General features: G+C 46.2%; 2 protein-coding genes across 2 annotated transcripts; one reads left to right on the forward strand and one right to left on the reverse strand.

Moving 5' to 3' along the window:
- Positions 1-223: 223 nt before the first annotated feature.
- On the forward strand, positions 224-19,440 carry tprn (taperin). Its single transcript, XM_079289767.1, has 4 exons — positions 224-2,452; positions 16,323-16,518; positions 18,393-18,517; positions 18,922-19,440. Exons 1-4 carry the CDS (start codon positions 260-262, stop codon positions 18,982-18,984), a joined length of 2,577 nt encoding a protein of 858 aa, XP_079145893.1. The 5' UTR covers positions 224-259; the 3' UTR covers positions 18,985-19,440.
- A 2,188-nt stretch (positions 19,441-21,628) lies between these two features.
- Positions 21,629-23,708, reverse strand: ssna1 (Sjogren syndrome nuclear autoantigen 1). The gene is made up of 3 exons (XM_079289933.1): positions 23,419-23,708; positions 22,499-22,698; positions 21,629-21,859 (listed from the first exon to the last, which is right to left on the reverse strand). Exons 1-3 carry the CDS (start codon positions 23,468-23,470, stop codon positions 21,767-21,769), a joined length of 345 nt encoding a protein of 114 aa, XP_079146059.1. The 5' UTR covers positions 23,471-23,708; the 3' UTR covers positions 21,629-21,766.
- Between the last annotated feature and the right edge of the window lie 1,309 nt (positions 23,709-25,017).

The following is a 25,017-nucleotide window of genomic DNA, read 5'->3' on the forward strand; positions in this document are numbered from 1 at the left end:
GACCAATCAAGAAGCGGATGGGACTGCCGAAGCCGCTCGTGCTGCTGCGGATGGGCGGGGCCGCGTTCAGGGGCTGTGTGGAGTCAGGGTGAGAAAGCAGAGCGAGAGGAAAAAAACAGACTGTAGGGATGAGTGTGCGGTGATCGGTGCTGCAGGTACAGTCAGAGCCGGAATCAGGTTTTACAGCCGCACCAGACCGCGGCATAGCGCCTCAGAGCCGGCCTCTCTCCTCTTCATCCCCTCCAAACAAACCTCCACAATGTCTGGCGGAGGGGAGCTACGCGTCCTCCGCCAAGAGCCCGGGCAAGAGAGCCCGAGGATGCCGGCCTGGAAGCTAGAGATCTTGGAGAGGAGGAAGGCGAAGGGCGGCGGGTCTGGAGGAGCCGGTGCCGCGGAGACAAGCCCCACCGGCGCGGGCTCGCAGCGGCTTAACGGCGAGCAGACGGGAAATGTGAACGGCAGCAGCAGCAGCAGCGGTAGCGGCGGACCCAAAAGAGACAGCGGACCGAGTGGCGGGTCCGGGCGAAGCTTCACCATCACCACCGCCAGTCAACACTTCGCGAACAACAAAGAGCCGCGGCCGACGGACGCGGAGAGGACGACACCGAGGGAGGACGACAGACGTGAGAACCTGGTGCTGCAGGAAAGTCTGGGCCCGCTGGAGGAGAACCCCTTCATCAAGCTGGAGAAGGAGCGGAGGAGGCGACAGGACCGAGACAACCCCGCTCGTCCGGTCCAGCACATCCTGGAGCTGTATGGCAGCGTACCCGGTATACGGACTATCCGCGCTGAGAACATCATCATAATTGAGTCGGACCCGGATTACTTTCCGGAAGCTGGAGGGATAAAAAGCGGGTCCAAATGGCAGCAAAACGGCGTCAGTAGTTACAGCTCTCTGAACGACCTCCTGGACCGGAGAGGGAGTGCTATTACTGAGATAAGAGCCAAGGAAGTAGTCATTTATGACACCACGATAAGCAAGAGCGAGGAGAACTTGAGCACCTTGGGCCGCCCTGATCATGAGGCCCCATCATATGAGACAGGTGAGGGTCAAGGCAGGGTTAGCCGGATGCTGCAGAAGTTTGACAGCAACTACGGGAAGCTGCAGAAGAAGTCCCGCAGCACGGAGAACCTGCTGGACCTGGACTGTAGTGCCAGCAGCAGGCCACGACTCTGGGCCAAGCCACAGCCAGATCTGGTGCCAAAGGCCAGGCCAGGCCCGTCTGTCAGAAGCCCGGGCAGCAGCCAGCCATCGTCGCCTGTCTTCCCGAGTCCTTCGTCTTCCAAACCAAAGCCACAGCCTGCTGTCTCTGAGCTCGGTAGCCCCCCTCAGCCCGTGTCTTCCTACCGCCAGCGGTTTGAGGAGAGTGAAGGCCAAGGTGCGGCTGTCAGTCCCGGGGATGAGCCAGACGGGGGGCAAACCAAGCTCTTCAGAGAGAGAGACTGGGAGGGCTCTGTGGGGCCACCCAAACCCAAGGTGCCATGCTCCCCAGAGACCCGCGGAGTACGTGCCGAGTCCCCCACCAGCCCCATCTCGTTCAAGGTGTCCCGCTCCTCATCTGACTTTGAGATCCGTCCCTCTATAAAGCCAGACCTCACCCGAATACCTGACGGGGACACCCAGGCACGGGCCCTCGCGAACCTGCGCCTGCAGTCCCGTAACTCCTTCACAGTGATCCCCAAACGCCGTCCTGCTGCCTCATCTGCGACAGGCAGCCCAGTACCGTCCAGCCCCGTCAAGTCGTCCCCTTCCCACAGAGTGGCAGAGGTGCCCACGCCAGGAGTGCCAACCACCCACGCCCCCATGCCCACCTTGACGCCCTCGAAGAGGAATGAGGAGAAACTGCCGGAGGAGAAGGAGGTCAAGAGGTCGGTGAGGGTATCAAAGCCTGAACTATCGCCTCCTGTTGCCACAAGTCCTGCGCCTCCTCCGACCTCAGAACCTCGGTCTCCATCTCCCTCTCTTACCCCAGCTCCCTACTCTCCACCTGACCCGTCTTCACCCCCCTCTTCTCCGGCTGTCCCGTCTTCCCCCTCCTTCTCTCCGGTCCCCTCGGACTCTCCAGCCCCGTCCCCCGTCCCCTCTGCCCCGTCCCCGGCTCCAGAACAACCCCCCGTGGATCAGCTGCCGGTAACAAACATAGACGACATTGAAGTGGAGCCCCAGCAGCGCGCCCCTGCTCTCAGCCCCATGCAGAGGAGAAAGAACACCTTCACCGTGGTCCCTAAACGTCGGGTGGAGCCCGAGGGCCAGTCAAGCTCACCTGAGCCCCAGCAGCAGGAAGCCTCCACTGAGGCCCCACCGGGGTCCACGCCCCCACAGGCCCCCTACGCTCAGCTGGGCTCCCTGCTGAAGAAGCGCTACCCCGCTGCGGAGGAGATCGAGGTCGTCGGTGGGTACCTGTCCCTGGAGAAGTCCTGCCTCACCAAGACGGGCTCCATGGGCAAGAAGGTGAGAGCAAAACACTGAACCAATCTGTGGCTTTGTAAAAATGTTTCACACTCCGAGCATGAGGGGGGGGACACACGCAGAGTCCTGCTGAAAAGATTAGTTGATTGAGTGATTAGTCAAACCACTTTGCTTATCAGCTGACGGAAGTCACTGATCAATCAGTTTTGTAATATTTTCATTTAAAACACTGTTAATCAAAAACACAGAAGACAAATTCACCAGTGATGATGATAACCGTTATTTGCGGCCCCCCTAATAGCTCCATCACTGTTCCTCGATGACAATAAACGCTGCAGCTCGCAGCAGGAATATCATTGTGTCCTCGCAATCGGACGCACAACGTGTGCCAAATCTTCCCGGGCGGATCATGAAAGTTTCCTCTGCTCTAAATTTAGCAGTCAAGCGTCACACAGGGAAAAAGCTCACTTTGTGTTCTCTTCGTTTGGTGTTTTATTTTAATCTCAGTGCATGTGCTTCATTTTATTGTTCTTGATCCAAACCAGTGGTCCTGTTTTTGTTTTTCAAGCAGCATCTCCACCTCATGGTTAAATCCCTCCCAGTTGTTTTCGTGAGTGTGTCTGCCACTCTGAATCTCCACGTCCCATCACTTGACCTGCTCTCAGGGCCCTGACGCGTAAGTGGATTAAAAAGCGTGCGTTTACACAGCCACTCAGAGCGACACACGCCGCTCTTTCTCCCGGGCCTCGCCGCCCCACAAAGGCATGTTATTTGTCACAGAGCGCATTATTGCATTAGGTGGCCCTCCAAGCCTATCGACTGCGCCTTCTCATCGAGGGTGTATTCAGTCCTCAGGATTCTCTGACCTGTCCCAGTCTCTGAGGGACACACTTATTGGTTCTTTTTTTTTTTAACGGTTGAATTCATCTGTGTTTTTGCTTGAAGCTCAGCTATTCCCAGGCCTGCCTCTCAATCATAATTAAATGATAACAGAGTTTGTGTTTTTGGGGCGATCATAATCAGATTGCCTGGCGAAGGTTCTTGCTGCAAATTGCTCCCGTTTCATGTGCATTGGGGATTAATTAGATATCAGAGAGTATTTCTAATGAATTAAAGGAGTTGCTGCAGGCTGCTTTCAGATTCTGCTGCGGAATGGCTCGAGCGGCAAACATTATTTTCAGCGTGGCGGTCGCTGTGTTGCTCCAAAGATCTCGTCCCGTCTGCGTCTTGGACCTTGACCCCTAAGGTAACGCATTATTCGGATCATTGCGGTGGTTCAGGCGCTGGGGGTGTGGAGCCACAGCATCCTGGCTTTAAGTCCCGCCGAATACAGGCGCATGTCAGCCCGCACCCTTCCTCTCAGCCTACTGTACTCTGTCCTCGGAAGAGGAAACGTTTAATGCATTCAGTTACATCACAGCCCTTCCCTTTGCGCTTTACAAAGCAACGCACCACCTCTGACGCAGAATGTTTGGAGCCTTTTTGGCAGCCCTTCAATCTAGGCCGGTGTCTCAGCCATGTTGGCCCAGCGGCCTTGTTTCCTTCACCTGTTCTGCTGTAATCCTCTGCTCTCCTAGTAAATCTAACTGCTAAAGCCTGTTTTATATTTCTCAAAGTAAGGTTCGGTATCGGGACTGGAACTCTCATCAGTTGTCATATTGGCGGTTGTATGGACACTTTTCAAACGATGCCCGGCCTCAGCACTCAGTAGACACTCAAACCCAGAACGCCATCGTTTTTATTGCTGTCGTTTTATTCCTTTAAATGGGAATTTGTGGATGATTTCCTCCACAGTTTCTTTGTAATTCTGCATTTTTGGCATCAATAGAAGCGCTGGGGCCGTAGCTAGAATTAAAAATACAGTCCTGGTGCATGTGTTTTCATTGCGTGCACATGACATGCATGCAGACGATACCAGTGACCATGACCAGCTCATCCGGTCTTTTGTCCTTGTCGCTCACAGAGCCAAACACTTTCTCCTTTTGTTGTCCGTCCACTCTTCTCCGTCAGATTTTTTTTTTTCTTTCTTCCTCCTTTTCTTTTCTGGGCAGGGCTGCGCAGCCAATTACAAAGGCACCGAGGCTCGGCCCGGCCTGTGTAATTTGTGCGGAATTCTTGCGCCGCTTCTGTGTGAGAGCAGCCTCCGAGAATGTCCTCGGCTCAGCGCTCTGGTCTGGGATCAGGTTCCCTTTTCCAGCAAACCCAAAACCTTTTATTTATTTTTTACGAGCAACTTTGCTAAAAAAGAATGTTCCATTATGCACATCAGTACTCGGAATCAAACCAGATCATCAACTCTTCCTCTAGATTTTCCAAAAAACATTTCACCCCCATCCATCGCGCCCTCTTGCTGCATGTGGCTGCTGAACGCTGGACCACATCCAGCACAGTCTCATATGCTCGCGTCTCTATCGCTCCACAAGCACCACTCTGCTTTGTGTTGTTCCCCCCTCTACCCATAGTGCACTGCTTTATTCCTGTGTGCTGGTGGTTAATCAGGTTTGTCCCCCTGGCTTCCAGCTTCCTGTGATCTCCTCCTCTCTATTGGGGAAGGAATTGTGGAAGCGCTATGTAGGTCAAGTGCAGCTTCTTGTACCGCAGCACTCCCACATTTGCATAAAATCGACTCTGGCTTTCTGGTGAAATACACAGACCAGGATTGACTCGCTTTTCTCCTGCAGTTTGATTGGAGTGGGCTGTCGTGACTGGAGCAATATTCTTTTTTTTTTTTATTTTCTTGCGGTGGAAGACACCACTCCATCAAGGAGAGATTGAGCTGTCAACAAGACACGGGAGGGGGGTGGAGTGGTTTGTTTTTGTAGTCTCTCCTCCCTCTGACCGGTTATTATGGGAAAAGGGAGGCGGACCCATGTGTTTGTCAGCACATCAACCAGAGAGAGAGACAGAGGGGAAGGGATTTTAGGAGCTCACCCGCCTTTTTTCCAGTGTTCGTAGTTTCTGTGTGTTCATACAGACGAACCACTCGGATGACGAATTGTTTAAACTTAGGGCTGGGCGATATGGTCAAAATCTTCTATCACAATATACGTCATTTCATATATCGATAACAATATATATATCACAATAGTTCTTCTGGGGTTAAACAGTCTTTATGAAATAACCACATGGTAAAGCCATTTAATACGTGACAAATGAGAAGCAAGAGTATTTTCTCATTTTATTATTAAGAGCTTCAGTGCAAAATCAACAGAACTGTTTCAACTGACTGTGTTAACATGCACACAATCAGATTTAGACAGTAGTTTGATTTAACTGAGTTTGATCAGATTTTCTGAGGACTTTGAGTTAGTATGTGCTCGTTATCAATTTAGACGACGTCATTGCGTGTCAGGATATCTCAATGGATGATTCCATCACGGTACGATTCCACTGAACGCTAATGGTTGGGTTGTGTGTCTCAATCTGTTGTTTTCTCACAGTCAAATGCTATTAAAGGATTCCATGAAGGCCGCCCCATCTATCGAATGTGTAGCCTGCGTGAAGCCATGCGATAGGGCTGTGGGAGTGCGTGGTAGGGATCCACTGTCCTAAGTGCTGAGTAAACGTTGTTTACGATCATAAAATATCCTTTGCATATGCGCTTCAGCAGGTGGGTGCAGGCATGTTCCCTGATACATCAGAAAGTGAGTCCAGTTGCACTTTTCCCTTTTTTGGCTTTTGAGCCCTTTATGACATCAGAGAAGATGCAGTGAATGCAGTTAAGACAGTCACTGGAGTTCAATTATTGTGGCACAGATGATGCACAATGACAGTCACCCAAACTCTCCAATCACTGAGTTACCTGACAATTCATGTGACTTCACGTTTGCTCCCGTTGGTTTGTCAGGTGTGAAAGCAACAACAGCACGATTACTCTGCTTAGTTTCGCTCAAGTCCTGTTTTTGCAGCATTGAGTACATTCCTCTGCTCTGCATGCATGTGAAGGACATAATCTTCATCTGTGCTTTCATTGTGGTTAAATGGCATACATGCGTGCTAAAAATACCCAAAGTTAAATGGCTCAAAGCTCCCTGTAACACAGGAAGGCCAATGAAAGGGCAAACTCCTACATTTACATTGTGCTCCAGGGCTACAGGTGTGAAAGTCCATTGTGTTTAATTATTTACCACCCAGTTGACATTCCCTCTCTCCTCCCCTATACTTCCTGAAAACCTACCGCCACACCCACTAGCTTTAAAAGATGAAATCATTTCAAAATAAAAGCCTGCTGCCCCTTCTCGTGCATGTTTTTGTTTTTTTTTCTTTATTGAGGCTGCGCTCTAGCGACAGGAGAAGTCCTTCAGATTAGGAGTGTGTTGAAGGTAAAATTCACTGTTGAGAAACCAAGAGAAAAGCCTTGGGACAGTGCATTTTTAACTGTGTCCGTAACTTAACACTAAATACCTAATTTACTCATCCAGCGTCAGCATTCCTTTTGCAGTTGTGTTTCTGTCTTTCTGATGAATGTAAGCCAATGTTTCAACGTCCTTTTTAACGTTGTTTTGGTTTCCAGCAGCTCCAGAGAAACGTACGTGTCTCTCCACCATGTTCATCAGCTAACCTTGTCTGTCTGACATCTGGTGTAGTTTATGTAGTTCAGAGTGGATTTATCAGAGCTGTTGCGACTGAAAATAAAGTTGCCAAGAGAGACTAAGAGACTGATTCCTGATACTGAGAGCTGATTACATTACATTCATTAAGCTGATGCTTTTATCCAAAGCGACTTACAATAAGTGAATTCAACCAAAACTGCAAGAATCATGCAAGTCCATCAGTTTGTACAGCTGTGACTGAGTAGAGTGGCTGCTGGGCCCTCCTCGGAGTGAGGGAGCAGCGATTGCCAGCAGCAGAGAGTAGTGGACAGGCTGGGGTGTAGGATGGACCTGAGCCGTTCACAGCATGATAAACAAGGACCGGTGTCTTGAACTGGATTCAAGCAGCCACCAGTGCAGAGTGTGGAGGAGCAGTGTGGTGTGTAGGGTGATAATTCTCTTCTACAAGCAACCCCTTTCACATTACAGACAGTTAATTGATCCGTAGGTAATGAAAATACATCAATTAGGGCAGCTTTAAATTCAGTTTTTGAAGTCTTAAACTGTTGCAGTTTCTCCACGTGTACCGTTGTTCTTATAAGAAACTGAACGACGTTAACAGGCGGAGGATCTTCTGATGATGGTTTGAAGGTAAAGATGCTTTCATTTTGATTTGGAGAGAGGCGCTAGTTCTCTCTTTATGACTAATGTCACTGGTGGTGCAAATATGGTTTCCGTTTGACAAGCTCGTTTCTTCCGAGGGCGCTGTGGCTGCAGGATGTGGACACACACACACAGAGACACACACAGAGACACACACACATAGACACACACACACAGAGACACACAGATGCTCCACCGTGCCTAATTTCTGGCCCGTACGTATGCACACCTCCACACGGGCCTCAGGCCCATGCGAGCCGGCAAAGTCAGTGTAATTAGAATTCAGCCAGCAAAGCCCCACTGTCGCAGTCATGTTTAATTCAGTGTGTTTGTCCGCGTGTGTGTGTGTGTGTGTGTCTGTTAGAGTGCATGAGTAAGAAGATGAAGAGACTAAAAGCGGAGGACGTTAACAGAAGGGGCTTTTTGAAAGTTTATAAAAAGAGGGCGAGTGGGCGAGTGACAGAGGCAGGTAGAAACCACCGTCTTTCCATAGCTATGGCGTTTCTTTCTCCACCATCGGCTGTGACCTGCACCTTCACTGGATCAATTAGTTTGCCGGTCTTGATAGCTGAAAGGTAAACATCTTTGGTAAAGCCTTGATGACTGAAGGCTGCATCCAGTTCTCCTGTTCTCGATCTCAAATGCAAAGCGCTGCCTGGAATCTTGGGCCGTATGTGGTGCTTTTTGTGCGAAATGTAAATGTTATTCAAATCCATGGAGGCTGTGTGATATCGACAGGACCTGACTGTTTTCGTGGTGAACAGGTCCTCGTGCCAGGCCTGAGATGTGCGGCGTTTTGGTGTGAATCATTGCTGTTCCTTCATGATTTCCTGACTGCCGCAGTCGTCTCTCTCTCTCTCTCTCTCTCTCTCTCTCTCTCTCTCTCTCTCTCTCTCTCTCTCTCTCTCTCTCTCTCTCTCTCTCTCTCTCTCTCTCTCTCTCTCTCTCTCTCTCTCTCTCTCTCTCTCTCTCTGACCGTCTGCCTCTACTTCCACTCTCCCGTTTCCCTTTGTCACATATCCATGGCGCCTGTCGCCGGGGCAACACGAGTCGCGGCCATTCTATCCTGTCATTAGGATTCCAGGATAAGGACACACTCATTCTGCGTCTCGCACACACGTGCGCCGGCGTTATGTCAGTGCTGATGTCGTAGATTTTGTAATTGGTGGATACGCAGTTGCCACCAGGAGCGTTTTGAGTGGACGGAGAGCAGCGTCACAGTGAAGCCTCCTCTAATAACGATGTTTGAACGGGTTCCCTGGTGAGCATGTTCTGTAATCAGCCAACTTAAATATGTGTGTCTGTGGGAGGACACCCAAACAGCCCTCTGATGTTTGGGTGTGTTTTCATGAGGCCCAGTGCGAAGCCAAGGTCAGTTATTTCAGTGCAGGGTTGAAAAAGTCTGTTTTCATTTGTTCACTTACGTGTACCATCTTGTATCGCGTGTATGTATGTACACATATGTACACATATACTGTGTATATATATATATATATGCTTATTTTTTATATGCCATATACCCGGCCAAAGAAATGGATCCGCCTGATCGACTTTGCCATCTTGAGCTGTTAACAGGGCCATGATGGTACAGTTTACACTATTTATACCAAAGTCCTCAAAAATATGTTGTTGACGTCATTCAAAGGAAGCAGAGAAGTAGTTTGCAAACAGACCATTGCAAAAGCGCCCCCAAAAAATCTTTATTGTTGCAACATTTGGACTTCCTGCTGCTTTTGTCCTGGATGTGGACATTACCCTGCACCTTATTTGGTGTCTGACATCTTTACCGTGTGCTGCCGTGAAACCGTGTCGATCATTGACTCATCTCTGACCCAAAGTTCCCGGAAACGAAAGCCTTATCACCGCCTGAAATCCAATTGACTGGAGTTCACCACCAGTTAGGAGCAATGGTAGACACACCCATTGGCTCCTCTTCACTTCCTGAATGTTACAAAGTGTCATGAGTGACAGACAAACCATGATATTAGCAATGAGGTTCTGATCCAGCACAGATCATATAGACCCCAGAGAATATTTGGACGGCTCCACGGGTCTGTTTGGGGTCTCGCTGACACAAACAAGTTTTTTGGGGAAATGTGTCTCCTCTCCCATCCATTTCTTGTCAGTCTGATAATCCAGCCCTGGCAGCACAGGGAGACCTAAACCTCCCCACAAAGGGCATACTATTACAGCAGTGACTCACACTGTCTTGAGACACGGCAGAGTAAACACAGATTCTTCACATTTTGCGCCGCTTGCTGCCACCAGCCACCTACACTGGAGAACGAGCTCCCACAGTTGTATCAGTGTGGCGATCGTCGACTTGGAGCACGTCCACGTAAACACTGAGCCGATTTAACCTAATGCGCGATGGGGAGTCTGACGGCACTTACACAAGAGCGTGTACGTCTGTGACCTGAATCCACTGCCTGGATCACAGCTACAGGGTGGGTTTCTTCCCAGTAGGTGTGCACTGACCCTTCACTGACATGTTTTGGGTCACCGACAGCCTGAAGGTCTGATATTTGGGTTGGAGCAGGATTCAATCTCTGCATAAGTTATTTTGTTTGCCATTTCTGTTGTTCGTTTACTGAAGGCAATCTGCTGCCGGGGTGTGTCTTATTGGAAGCTGTTGGTGCCTTTTCAGTAAATTGCTCATAATTACTGTAAAGAATGTGCTTGAAGGTGTGAGCGCTGTGTTACACCAGCAGTTGCTAATGATTTCAAACCAATCTGGGCTCCGGTTCGGTCTGGAAGGGCTTCGTTCCTCTTCCGCACGGCAGGAGAGGCTTGTGTTCCTGTAGTGTCGGTGCGTGATCATGACCGTTAATGGCACATTATACGGTGCTGTAAGTTACTGTCGCTGTTGCAGCATCACACAAGTGAAGCCTAGTTGTGGTGATGTGATGTTGTGCGTCTCACATCACCACCTCTCTCCTCCCGGTCCATGTTTGTATGGATGAAAATTGTTTGGGTTTCAGGTTGATTTTGTTTTTCAAATTTCTCTGACGATCGTTCTCTTACTGTTCTGCCACCAGAAGAGAGAAGAGAGCCGTCATGTATTCTGAGCATTTAGCTCAACAACCCGGCGGCAGGAAGTGCAGCGAGTTCTTAGTGGTTTGTTTTGCTCCTTTGTTTTTTGCCCTTTCAGCTTACAGGCAGCCTAACCTGATTGGTGAAGGCCGTTGGGGATGAAAGGTATACCTGCTGACAAAGCGTGATGCTTTTACACTACCATGCTTTTCAGGTTCATTTATTTTTTATTAACAGTTCATATTTTCACAGAAATACTCCTTGTAAAGACTGTTACGATTATAACTAGGGATGAATATCTCAAAAACCTGGACTTATTGTTTTGGATGAGCTATTTAATGGATGAAGATAGTTGTTCACTGTGTTGGTTTGTCAGTAGTAACATGTAGCATCGTCAACGGATCACTCCTGCATCTCTTTCTTCATACCAACAACCACAACTGACCAAAAGTCTTTGACTTTATTCTATAACCCTTTTGAAGTCCTGTGTGATTGGATGCCATTAATCTGTAATGTCACAACTGTTAGCCGCAGTGTTTTCTATCTACTTGCCTGAAATACTTCTCTGACGAAGCTACTCGAGCTATGCTAAGCTATGCTAAACACGTCTTGTGTCTCTCTGAGGTGAAACTGATGCTGACAAAGCAAACAGTCACGTGCAACCCAACGAGTCTGAATATTCTTTCACTCTTGTTTTACTTATCTTTTACTCTTGCTGTAACAAGTTGTTTGGGTGGAAGAGTTTCTATTCATGTCTTAAATGTAGGTCACGATAAGAACATTATTTTTTTTAAAGGAGCAGAATATATTCTCCATCTGATCATTAATGCTGCAGCCACCACTTTGTCTCCCCAAAAGCAAGGCCCTCTGGTTCACACGAGTTACCAGCACAGTGGAGAGGTGCGCCGCATGCTTCGTTTGAGTCAATGTCGGCTTTATTATCCCTCTGTTGTGCAACCGCAGTTAAACTCCTCTGCCGGTTCATTGTGGTGCCGTTCTAATATTATCTACCAGGCTGGAGATTAGCGCTAATCACCTGGCCGGTCTCCGCCGAGCAGGTCCTCAACATTCGTCCTTTTCAAAGGACTTTAACCTGCAGCGTTAGGCACCCGTCATGTGGCAGAAATGTTTTGAAATACTGGTTGTTGCATTCACCAGATGCATTCAATGAGCAGGTGCATCACCAATACCGACACGGCCGTCCACAACCACGCCCGGTGCCACCTGGTCCCGCTGCGAGAGATGTGGAAACGCTTTTTGATGAGACGCACATCGAGTAAACACAGACGCTCACACGATGCTGCTGCTGCTACACCTTTCGTTGTCAGCTTGCACTATTGTGTCGCAGCTCCACTCCAACCAAGCGGTTTTGGAGGCCAACCCCATCAGCACTGCCAGGGTGTGTGTGTGTGTGTGTGTGTGTGTGTGTGTGTGTGTGTGTGTGTGTGTGTGTGTGTGTGTGTGTGTGTGTGTGTGTGTGTGTGTGTGTGTGTGTGTGTGTGTGTGTGTGTGTGTGTTCATTCAGTAGGAACCAATTTTCGCCAATCGAGGACAAGCCGTGCAGCGTGGCCTGGAAAACATTCCTGGCACTGCTCCCATCTGGCCCATTGGCCGGCGACACATTCATGAAGACATAATCTCTCTTCTTCCTCTCTCACTCACTTCTTCCTTTGTCTGTCCCTCCCCACGGCCCCCTTTGTGCCTCATACAAAACATGCAAACAACAACAAAATAGAGCTGATGAGATTTGGGGGGGGGGGGGGGAAGGAACCTGTGGGGAAAATCCCAAAATGATTCTACAAGCTTCCTGAACAGTTTGATTGTGTCGCAAAGATTTCTTTTTTTTCTCTTTAGTGTTATTTTGAAATCCTCCCTCCCATTCCCTTCATTTCTCCCTGACTTTTAACTCCTATTTTATACACAATACAATGTAGACATTACATTTGAAAAGCAATATGAACTCAAACAATATCATGCTTTGATTTAAGGTCAAGCTTAAGATCTGGAGGCCGTAAGTTTTCTTCCAAAACTCTCTTAACTTATCACAGACACGGGATTTTCTTTACGTCACACAAATAACCCATACAGTATGTTGCTATGATGAGTGATATGTTTTTTATGAAGGTGCTGTGTGTGTATTTAAACTGCCTGAGCCCATAGTCACACTTGCAAGAGCCCATTTTAAACACTGTTCATATTGTACGACTTGCTACTTTAAAGTACCTGCTTTAATAACAATAAGAACCTAATAATAGCCTGCTGGAGCAATGCATTGTCTACAAAACAGTGTGTTTCTATAGGTTACGGTCACCTCCTGAACAAGATTCTCTTAGTACCGTTAAAGTTATATTAACGCTGGCTGACACAAAGCAACAGCCACACACACACACACACACATCCTGAGCTTCACAGTCAGTCTTTGATGGTCTAAAACAAAACCAGAATCATGAGTCAGTTGTTGGTGGCCTGTTAATGCCACAGCGTCCCGTCTGAGCTCCCTGCGGTGAATAAGGAGGACAGCAGGGCCGAGTCGGGCCCCTATTGGCCCCGTCCCACAGCCTGAGGACAGAAGACAAATCGCTTCTGCCTCCATGATGCAGGCTTTTATCACTGAGATGAAAAAGACCCACAGCTGAAGCTCAGCCATGAGCAGCAGGCTGGGTTGTATAACGATCACAGTTCTGTTGCCAGCCCATTTTTTAATGCTCCTCTTTCTTCACCTCCAAGTTGGATCACTGCTGCCGCTAAAGCGGCTGAAACGTAAAGTCAGAGAGAGGACACGGACCGAGGCATCGCAGTGAAGTCTCATGCGAGGAGAGTGCCGCTGGACCAGACGAGAAAAGAAAAGTGACAGACAGTGAAAGAGGAAGCGAGCCCAGCGGCTAGCCTGATTTATTGATGGACTCGCTTCTGGCGTCCAGAGACTTCCTCTAAGACAGGATGCCAGTTTAGCAAGCCAAAGGCTTTTCATGCTGCAAGAGTGAACACAGGAACCCAAAAAAACGAGGTTTTGGTGCTAAATAGGGGGACGCCTGGGACTGAGGGCCACGGGAACATAGTGTCAATATATATTTATACACAGCATTTGATTTGTGGATGGTACTGTTACTGTGGCTGAATACTAATGTAGGAACGTAGTCGAGGAGGAAGAGATGCTGTTTTGTTGACAATCCAGTGAGTGAAAAGTGAGATCTGTCAGGGTGTCTAAAACCATCACATTTGTCTACCAGAAGACGTTGACACCATTTCTTTTTAATAAAACCTTACCATGAAACCTTGAGTCAGAAATGTAAAACAACTGATGTAGCTGAACGTTGTGGGTCAAAACCCCAGAAATCACACACTCCACATGAAAGCACTTCTCATTAGGTGACATAAGTGAGTAATTGGTTGAACGGTTGCGGTTGTAAGAGCTCCATTGTTTAGTTGGCAGGGTTCACACGCTGTCCTCTGAACCCTCGCTCTACTCCACGCTGCCTCCTCAAGCTGCAACTTATTTATAGTCACGTGCACAACAGTTACAGAGAAGCAGTCGTTGTTGGCAATGTAATATCTTGGATCCCTCCAATAATGCTTATTAAATATGTATGAAAAGAAAAGATCCTTGTCATGAATATATAGACTCCCTAGATCCCTAATCGGTCATCTGTGGACCCTTGTTCTTAATGTATAGTCCTGAACCTAAGTACCCTAGTCCTGGATCTATTGGCCCTCGTCTGGAATCTGTAGACTCTCCACCATCTAAAGACTCTGGTTTTAATCCATCGGCCTGAACCTCAAGACCCTGATGTCGCGTCTGTATACGCTTGTCTTTAATCTATACCCGTGTGCTGAACAGGTATAGAATTAGAATTATATAATATTATTATTATATTACAATAGAATTCCCACGTCATTGAGTAAGAAAACGTGCGCTGCCGTGCTTCCACGTCTTTATGACGCACACGCTCCTCGAGTGTGGACCCTGACCGGTCTTGAGTCGGAGGTGGCGTTGCTGGCTCATGGCCGTGTGACGGAGATTAGGGCAGATTTGGATCAGGGCCTGCAGAGTAGATGGAGCCAGGTACAACGCGTTAAGAGCACTCTGCAGACGTGGACAAACATGCTGTTATATGTATGTGCGAATCGGCCGTCACGCCTCCATGGCGGCTCTGGGGTAATAATAAAAACCTTGTGGAGTTAGGTGCGTAAGTAAAATGACAAAAACAAGCCAAACAGAGGAAAACACCTATTATAGATAGACAGTTATCATCACTTTTTATACAAACTGACAGATGTTGATTGCTCAAAATGTCAAAAATGAATTGAATTCCCTCTGAATGCACAGTACAGTAACTCAAACCATATGGAAATGTAATCGTAGCAGGAAGCCGTCCCGCTCTTCCTCTGAAGGGACGAGGCGTCTCCTTGGAGAATACATGCCAGCCTGTGCGCTCGCTGACAGCTTAAAGCCTCCGAAGGCAGAGTTGCCATTCATGTTGGATGACACAGTGCAGCAAAGTGCGAGGGCCCGTCTCACCCCACGGCTCCGTGTTCGCGGACCACTGAAGCATTTGCCAAAGCAGACATGTCCTGCAGCGAACGCCCCGAGACCATCAATCACGGGCCCCGGGCTCCTGCGAGGCTGCCACCTGTCCCGCTCAAACGGACGCGTAAAGTACAGTACACGCGCTAAAACAAGCTGCAGCTGGCTCTCCAAGAATCCCAATGAAAGGCTTTGCTGAATAAGTGATGAGGTAGTATGTCGGTGTTGAGCTGAACTGGCATTGCTGCAGTGTGAGCAAAGGGCTGAGTCACGTGATGGTGTTCGATATAGAAGGTTTCCAGAGCAATAAGGAAGTAATAAATGGTTAATGTTTACTGTGCTCGTAAAAAGACGAGAGGAGGGATGTCGGTCTTGATTTTAAAACTTGCTTTGAAATGTGAAGCTTTCTAATGCCTGTAAAGTTTGTTCTTCTGTAATTAAGAACGATGCGTCATTGAACCATTTTAGGATGGATTCTCTGTTTTTATTATAGAGCCCCCAAACACCAAAACATGGAGCTAAGGGGGCATTTTGGGATTTACTGGAGGGGCACTTAAACACATTTGTGGCGTTAATAAAATAACGCTTTAGGTCCATTGGTTGCTGCAGACTTCTTATGCAGTTTTTCTGCTTTGCGTTGTTTGTTGACATTACTCAAACTGTTGCTACGCGGTGACTTCAGGTAAGCAGGAGGGTTTTGAGGTCAGCTACGCTGTGCTGCCTTTTGAAGTGTTTTTCTTTTTTTTACTCTTCGGACATTTTTATCCTGCTTTTGACTTTGAGGGTCGAAATCGAAAGCTGATTTTCTTTATCATGTTGTCAGTAAAGTGAAACTAAAATATGGAGGCAGTGGAAATCAGTGGCACCATACAACACAAATGGAAAAAAAGGGGGGGAAATATTGCCAAATCACAGCACTTAGGGGGCGACCGTGGCGCACTGGGTTAAGAGGGTCGTCTGGGAACCGGAGGGTCAACGGTTCGATCCCCGACTGGGACGTGTCACGTGTCGAAGTGTACCTGAGCAATACACTGAACCCCGGGCGCTGATCAATGGCAGCCCACTGCTCCCTACAGGGATGGGTCAAATTTCGTGTATGTATATGACAATAAAAATAGTTTCTTCTTCTTCTCATTTTTTATGTCTCTGTCTGTTGCAGCTCAAGATCTCCTTCAATGAGTCGAGTCTCCAGAGTACGTACGAGTATCCGTCAGAGAGCAGCGCGTGGGACAGCGGGGACGAGGACGAGGACGAGGACGAGAAGGCGGCGGACGAACAGCCGAGCATGGTGGGACGCATCCACATCCCTCGACCCAGTTTCACCGGCTCGCTCACCCACTCCAACAACAGCAACGGTGAGACCACGTGAAATGTGACGAAGTGGAGGAACGCCGTCAATATCTCTGTTTTTTGTGGTGAACATGTGGGTTAGATATTTCCTGCACATTATTCATGGCCCCCAAAGGATGATCCCTTAATATTTTCTTGGCCGTCTGACCTTTTTATTTTTAAGCAAAAATCTAAATTTCTGCTTGTCCAACACTCGAGGGGCCTTGAAATCCAATGGCCTAGTGTCTCGTTACTGTGACTGCTGACAGTCATGGTCCCCAGAGGGTGAATCCTGTGTTGTATTTTGGCTGGTGACCCTCTGAATCTAGCTGTCAACCATTCAGTCAAAATTCCTTCTCGTTATACATGAAAATCTAACTTTGTTGGCATAATATGTATACTACTTAGTGTGCCAGAATAATATTTAGTATTTCTCAATACATAATGTGTTAAATGCAGATGCCAGAAATACCATGTGGTCGCATCCCTTTCTGGACATTCTGACTCACAATCCTCTGCGTATCTATGAGTTCAAGGTGCAATCTTATGATGAAAGTCTGTTCAAATCTGTTCAAAGTCCGATACGTGAGCAAGATCTCGGAAGACGGGAGCAGTGATAGTGTTTTACTTCATTATTTTATTTCTTTCAGTTTACGTACAGCAGCCTGTCCTTAAACACCTGCTTTGTAAAGCTGTTGGCATACAACTTAAGCTGAGGCTGAGTCACAAGGGCTTCTGGAGCCTAGTTCTGTGGGATTTCAAATGTCTTTATTGTGGACACTGTGGACATTGCGGAGTTCAGCTCCGGTGTCTTTTCCCCACTTTGTGTTTAAATGTACATAAAACTGCTGTTTTTCCCCTTCTTAAAGCTGATGCACAACGCATGGCATTAGACTAAATATGAAGGGCCTGTGTTATGTCCTGTTGAATGATATGGATTTGGCTGTAAAATATTGAATATCGTATATGACAAAGACCTTGCCTATTTTCTTTCTATGTCGTCACAAAACTACAAAGTTGTCTGATCAGGTCCTTGCTTCATTATTACAACATTACTAGGACGGTAGAAGTGTGACAGACAGCGTTACGCATGATGACAGAGACCTCTAGTGGACAACGTGTGGATCACGTTTAACTAAATGTGTTTGTCCTCTGGTACTTGTCACCATGAAATGAATATTAAAGAACATCTCTCCACGAGGTGACCTGCTTCAGGGCAGAACTCGGTGCTAATTGTGTTTGTACTTGCCTAATGACAGCAGGCTTAAGGTCTACATTCAAACCCTCTTTATATACTATATATTTTCAATATTATTAGGAGGTATTTTTTCATTGTGAGATTTGTTTCAGTAAATATTTCTGTACTATGTGGTCTGGTTCTCAGGCTTCTTTCTGAACAGCTGAAATCTGGGGAATCAGTGCAATCTCTCAAATTTTCCCCTTTGACTTCCTACTTATACCTTGTAAAAAAAAAAAAAGAAAGATAGTATCTCATAAATGACTGAATAATGTGTCGTTGACACAAAAGGGAACGGTACAAACTCTACGCCTCGCAGATACTGTGAATACTTTTAAGAACCAGCTCAAAACCCACCTTTTTAGGCTGGCGTTTGAGTAAAAACCCATGTCCTAGACCTGCTCTTAAAATATGTTTTCATTTTTATTATTTTATTTTATTCCGTGAATGTAATTTATTGACCCTAGGGTCACATCGTGGTTTTTTTATGTTTTAAAATTTCTGCTGTTAAGCACTTTGTGATGTCATGTCTGTGAAAAGCGCTCTATAAATACATTTCATTCATTCATTCATTCATCAGTGTACCGGCTTTAGGATTGAAATTTATTTAACAAGAAAGGTTCTTTACATTGTTCGTGACGCATGATGTTTTATTGTCCGCAGACCTTTCCAGCTACATTCCCAAGCACTCGGTGGACTTCAGCGCCTGGCAGGAGCACAAACACGAGGACAGTGTTCACCAGAAGGACGCCACTTCCCAACAGACGCAGATGAGCGAGGAGGTTATGGTGAGAGAGAACTCTCTGTTTTAGAGTCCCATCTCGTGTTTTATGTTTTGGGCGGTGGGGCAACACTTTCTCCTCACATTATGGATGGATTATTAATGATGGATCGTGCCTTTCAGTGTGCGGTTGTATGTCTTAAACTCAGGTCTTAGTTGTGTAGTTTTTGTGGTGCAGTGTGCTCTGGCAGACTATCAGAATATAGTTTCATTTTGTCATCATTTTTTTTGATAATTTTAGTCTTGATTTCTATCAACTATCAGGAAAAAGGTCTTTAAAAGTCTGAAATGTTATTGATAAATGCTTTCAAGCACCTTGTGTGTGGAAACTAACGAAAACAGGTCTGCTGTATCATGACATTCGCTTTCAAGTTGAATTTCCAACATTTAAACTTCTTCTTTTCTCCTCAGCTCACACCGGCAGACAGCTCGTCCCTGTCCGACTACAGCAGCGAGCCCGCCCTTTACTTCTGATCCGTCGGACCGATCAGCTGTACAGTAGCATCGCACTCGTGGGACCAGCCTGCAGCCGGAGCGCGGCGGGGTCCGCCACTCCTGGGCCTGGACTGCCTCCAGCTCTACACTCCAGCCGTCTCTAAGCACATCTTCCTGATCAGACAGGAAACGTAGTGTTTTTTTTTGTTCCTTTGTTGTTGTTTTTTCGCTGATCTCCTGCCACGGAACCGCCACACGCCACGTTATCGACCGCATATGGGAGCAGAGGAGCCGTTTCGGTTCCCACCCTCTACCTGACCTGAAGCGACTCATCCAAAAGCAGCTGGACTGTGTTTCCCCGGACAGTTGATCTGTCGGCCTCCCTTCCTCATCCTCGCTAAACTAAAACACAGGACAGGATCAAGTGGATTGTCAGAAAGTCCAGAGAGACGTCCGCCGTCCCCTCCAGACTCTGGAAGAAGTTTACTGGCTTTGCATCCCCCCCCCCCCCCCCTTTCCCCCTGATTCTCTGCTTCCGAGTCTCCTTGCTTCAGGTTTGTTGGAGAGACGTTGACAAGCGAAGGAGCTTAAAAAAAGCGAGTGACCAAACTCCTCACAAAGAACAGGAAGCCGCCAGTGCCCACGTGTAGGAAACGCCACGGTGACAGAGTTCAGTGTTGGCATGGAAACATGTCAGTAGGATGTGGAGGACGCGTCTGCTTGTGTAGATCGCCGGCACACTCAAACACACAAAATGGTGAAAGGGTGCCACAAATGTAGTTCATTTTTTGTCTTTTTATTTTTTTGTACCTGCATGTTTTGATTTGAGCCATCAGCTCGGTCGGTTCCCTTGTACTGTAAAGCTTCTGTATGCCTTCTTTTGTGTTATTTTTGTACGTTTTCTGGCAAACTTCTGCTGTAACGAAGCTGCTGGAAGTTCAGTGTGAAGAGCCTCAACAGCAAGCACACTTCAACACACACTCTCCTTCTTTTTGTGGCGAGGAGGGGAGGGGGGGGAGGGGGGGGGGGAGAATATGCAGCCAAGGGAAGATTTCTGTCGATCAGCAATTTCTGATTACACGCTTGGAAAAAAAAAAGGTGACCTTGGCCAATACCGTCTGTACGTCCGTATCGCTGGTGACAAAAGGAAACCATCGCACTGTAGAATGGTTCTGTGTGTCCTCTATCAAAAGCTGTTAGACCTTCTGACACCTTTGTTGTTATTTTTCTGGCTTCTCGTGTATTTATTCCTGCTTAAAGTTGAAGTTTGCATGTCTGAGACCTGCTCGTGTACAAAAAAAAAAACAATTTTGTAAAGACAAAGTTGCTGGTGCGGAAGGACGTTTTTGTTATTGTTGTTGTTTTTCCAGTCGGACCTCATGTACTTTGACATTCCACGGAGAAAAAAAAAAAACCAGCCGGTCCATCGAAGTAATGAAGGCATCAGCGGTTATGATCGTTCTCAATGTGGCACGTTTGTAAGAGCGAATGCAAGACTGTGTGTGTGTTGAGAGAATATGAAATGATTTTTGTTTTTTTATTAAGATTGTTTTATATACAAGAATGCACCAAGTTTCCAGATGATTTTTCTTTGTTGTTTTTAAACTCATGATGCCAAGTGATTAAAAGTGTTGCTGTAACGGCCTCACCTTCATTCTCTACACGCCCTGCAGCCAGTATTGTTGTACAGTTTCTCAGAAGTACTTCTGTCCTTTCTTTCATTTCTCCAATCAAGATGAAATGTGCCGAGTCCTCAATGTTGGATTCTGCTGTTGGGGGGGGGGGGGCGTTTCTGTCTTTTGTTTCGTCCGGAGTCTTGGATGTTAAATGTCTTCGCACCGTCTTGCTTTTATCTTTGTGAAGGAACAGAGCGGGCGACAGAGGAGACGTGCACTTAAAACAGCAAGACCAGTTGAAGGGTTTTGTTTTAAATCTAAATGAATGAATGGCATTGTGGGACAGAACTCTGCAGCTGTACATGCTGAATGCCACGTGTTTGTTTACTGTTTGCCACAGCCTTGCATCAAAAGGATACGATTGTCGGACTTGTCGCTGTGACCACAAACCGAAGCCCGTGTGTCGTTTCCCACACAGGTCCAGGGCTTCATCTTTGTCCTCAAGTTCCCCCGAAACTTCCTTCTGCTGAGTCGTGGTTATTAACCAGTTGAGCTGAGATGTCGCTTTCAGGCACCACACCAGTGGTTTTGCATGTTTGAGCCCATTTAGTGCAAGTCACATGTACTTTACCGCTACCTGTTTTGCAAACCTGTGGTTTACTGTGGTTAAAAAATTTGAATGTATTTTATTTTTTTACCCATTCCAGGTGTCTGTTGGTTTCCACCCGATTTAAGTTGACTTTGACCTTCGATAACCAAACTCTTTGTGGGAATCTTAAGCTCTCCGTCTTTGTGTGTGACGGTCTGAAAAGACAGCACCCCCCCCCCCGTCCCCCATCTGTAAATCTACATCGCAGCAGATGTGCTTACTGTAAAGTTATCGTCAATGACTTGGGCAAATAAAACAAAAACGAAGTGATGTCATACTTGTACAAATGAAAGCTCAATAAACAGAAGACTTGAACAAATGTAAATACTGTGTACGTGTCGTGTGTCCATCCGGGTTGTCTCAGACACAACCCAGTGTATATTCTACAAATATATTATGTCAAAGGAAGAATCCTGGGAGTGATAAACACATTTATTAGTTTCAGTAACTTACAATAAATCAGTCAAACATATTACAATTGGTCCGGAGTGGAGTATAAACTGTTAAAAGTGCAGTCGAGTGTTGCTGTTGTGGTCAGAATGAGAGTTCATTGCCATCAGCGGTCCTTCCTCCGGGGCTCTGTGGCTTTACTGAGGTTTCCTGCCTCCTGCTTCAGGACGCTCAGCAGAGACTGAGAACTCTCCAAGATCTATAGGGGGAAAAAATCTAATTCAATATACTGCACGTCCTTAAAAGTAGAAGCAAAAACATGACTGTATACACTGTAAAGGCAATTTAAAAAGGGCTGCTGACTGTCTTGTTGTTCTTTAATAAGAGCAGCTTCAGAGCGTCTGTCGTGATTAGTGGGAGTGCTCAGGGAGTTCTGCATCAGTTAGTGGGAAGTGCCCGTGTGACATCATCACGGTGCGTCACCAAAAACAAATGATGCTGAGCCAAAAGACAGCAGAGTCAGTTCATTAGGCTGTTGACCATAAACATGGTGAAATGTGCAGATTGAATATGAATTTGTGAGTGTTGGAACATAAGCAACTATTTTCATGAAGGATTCATCTGATTATTTTCTCCATAACGCCAGAAGATTTTTTTTTAAAGAAGCTCATCTCAGCTGCTCAGAGTTCCCAACGTCATGTCTTTAATAAGAGATTCTAAAATTGTCCAAAAAGGTTGCATGGCCCACAATGAACATGTATCAGTGTTGCTCAACAACAACAATAATTTAGACAACGCACGCACGCACGCACGCACGCACGCGCGCGCACACACACACACACACACACACACACACACACACACACACACACACACACACACACACACACACACACACCTTGGTGTACGCAGCCTCGGTCTCTGCGATGGTTCGGTCAAAAGTGGAGCGGGCGGCGAGTCTTTGAGCCAGGCTCTCGTTGACTCTGCTCAGCTTTTCGGAGAGGACGCGGATGTCGTGCTGCAGCCGGTCCTTCTCCTCTTCCTCCTGCTTGATCTGACTGTTCAACTCCTCCCGCTTGGAGCACAGCTCCTCGATACCTGACGGAGACAAAAAGGTTCATTACACCGGAGCCTCGCTGGGTCAGCTTTAGGCCAGTGATGGATGATTCCTCAATGCTTTCCTCCGTAGACGGAATATCTTTGAGGTTTTGGACTGTTGGTCGGACGAAACAAGCAATATGAAGACGTTACCGTGGGCTCTGGGATATTGTGATTTAGTAGGCCATATGATTAATTAATAAACACATTGGAAAGATAAATTAGAGAATGACATTGCATTACATTTTTTGGGGTAGTTTGAAAAATTTCTGACCATTATTAATAAAGAATTCAACCTTCAAATGAGGTCTGACAGACTAGAAACAGGTAAACCAGCATCTGGTAGCGAAAAAGTGTTACTTGGTTCATGGATCTTTATCAGAAACTGAAAACACTTTGACTGCACATTTGTTAGTTTCAGGGATGAGCCAACTAATGTGTTAAACCTATTCCAGCTATTTAAAAGTGATAGCTGGTAGCCCTCAGCTGCACTGTTGTGTTGTGTTTGCGTTAACAGCTGATCTCCAGATGATACACATCATAATCTGTAAAGGTTCATCAGATCGTGCAGTGTTATCCTGCCCGTTGTTGGTCTAATATTAAAGTCTGCACACACCTTCGCTGAAACGGTCACCTGCGGTTAACGTTAATCCTCTCAGCAGCACAGTATTTTCGTTAATCAATCGAATTATTGAATGACAAGATAAATGAGTAACTTACACTTAACCAGTTCATTGTTGTAGGTCTGCAGAGCAGCAGCTTGCTGAGTCATGTTGGATCTGAAATCACCACCGAACTAGCTATAACCTTCCACCGCGGCTTAACACTGCTTAAGCGAGTTAACTAACTTACTATCTATCTGAACTCCTGCGGTCGGGGCGAGCTTGTGATTCGTCTCACTGAGCTAAGCGCGCCAGGGCTGAGACATGTATCCGAACATACAGATGTCTTTCCACATAAAAGTGTTTTGAACTAACCATGAGTACCCGTACGAGGCGGGTTTCCCGGCCGGGACAACTGAACCAAAGATATCTTCTTCTTCTGAGGTTTATTGGCGGTTGGCAAACAATGAATTAGTGCATTACCGCCACCAACTGGTATGGAGTGTGGATCAGGATGTCTAATAGGCTACTTATATACAAAATGTAATTCAAAAGGAAAAGAAAAAATAAACAAAACAACGAGCTCATATTTTCTTAATGATATTAATTAATCTAAGATATTGAAATGAACCAAAGATATTACCGGATACGATACGGATAGCCCGACCGTTCTTCTTCGTCTTCTTATCTTTAGCTGCTACAGACCTAATATGCTGCGCTGGCGCCCTCTTCTGGTTATTGTTTGTACTACAAGGCAAGGCGAGGCAATTTTACTTGAAACGCTAACATCTTTTACTGAAGTAAAAGTAACAATACCGCAATGTGAATATGCTAATATTATGCAATGCATTTTGAAAAGTAAAAGTGCAAAAGACTTGCATCAAATGGAAGGCTAAAGTTTCGAAAGTAAACGTATGCAGAATTACCCATTTAAGGATTTCATATTATTGAATTATAATTATTGATGCATTAATGTGAACATGGCCTTAATGCTGCAGCTGGTAAAGGTGCTACTATTGTTAATTACTTAATATACAGCCCCAACATCTAATCTAACCTGGTATAATACACTCAGTTAGGTCCAAAATACAGTCTGACAACAATCAGGATGTAGTTTAGTGTCGGTGAACTGTGTTGCATTATATGGAAAGATATTTCTGTTATTTAGCCTACACTACATTAGCACACATTTTAAATCATTTAAACACCTGTAAACAGAAAACTGATTATTATTACCCACAAAGGCAGGATTTATTGCAAAACAGTGATAGTATGACTGTTATATACCAAATAAACTGCCCACTGACTGTACATCATGTATTTGTTCAATGTATTTTGCATCTGAATCTCCAAAGTAACTAGTAACTCATTAAAGTTATTCAATAAATAGGGGAGTAAGAAGTATAATATTTGCCTCTAAATCGTAGTTGAGTAGAAGTATAAAGTTCCTGAAAATAGACATGTTCAAGTAAAGTGCATTTACCAAAATGTTGCATTTAAGTGCAGTAATTGAGTACATGTAGGCTTACTTAGTTATTTGCCACCAGTGTGTATATCACATTTAATTACAAATAAACTCATTGCGCGTCATATTAAAATGTGCACCCTACTACTATTTACTCATTCAGAGATTAACAGTTTTTTCTCCTCCATTTTGACTTTCTCCTACCGTTACTTCAAGAATAATACGCGAGCGCATTCAGTTTATTTGGAGTTA

This window comes from Melanostigma gelatinosum (assembly GCF_949748355.1).
Source record: "Melanostigma gelatinosum genome assembly, chromosome: 18".
NCBI lineage: Eukaryota > Metazoa > Chordata > Actinopteri > Perciformes > Zoarcidae > Melanostigma > Melanostigma gelatinosum.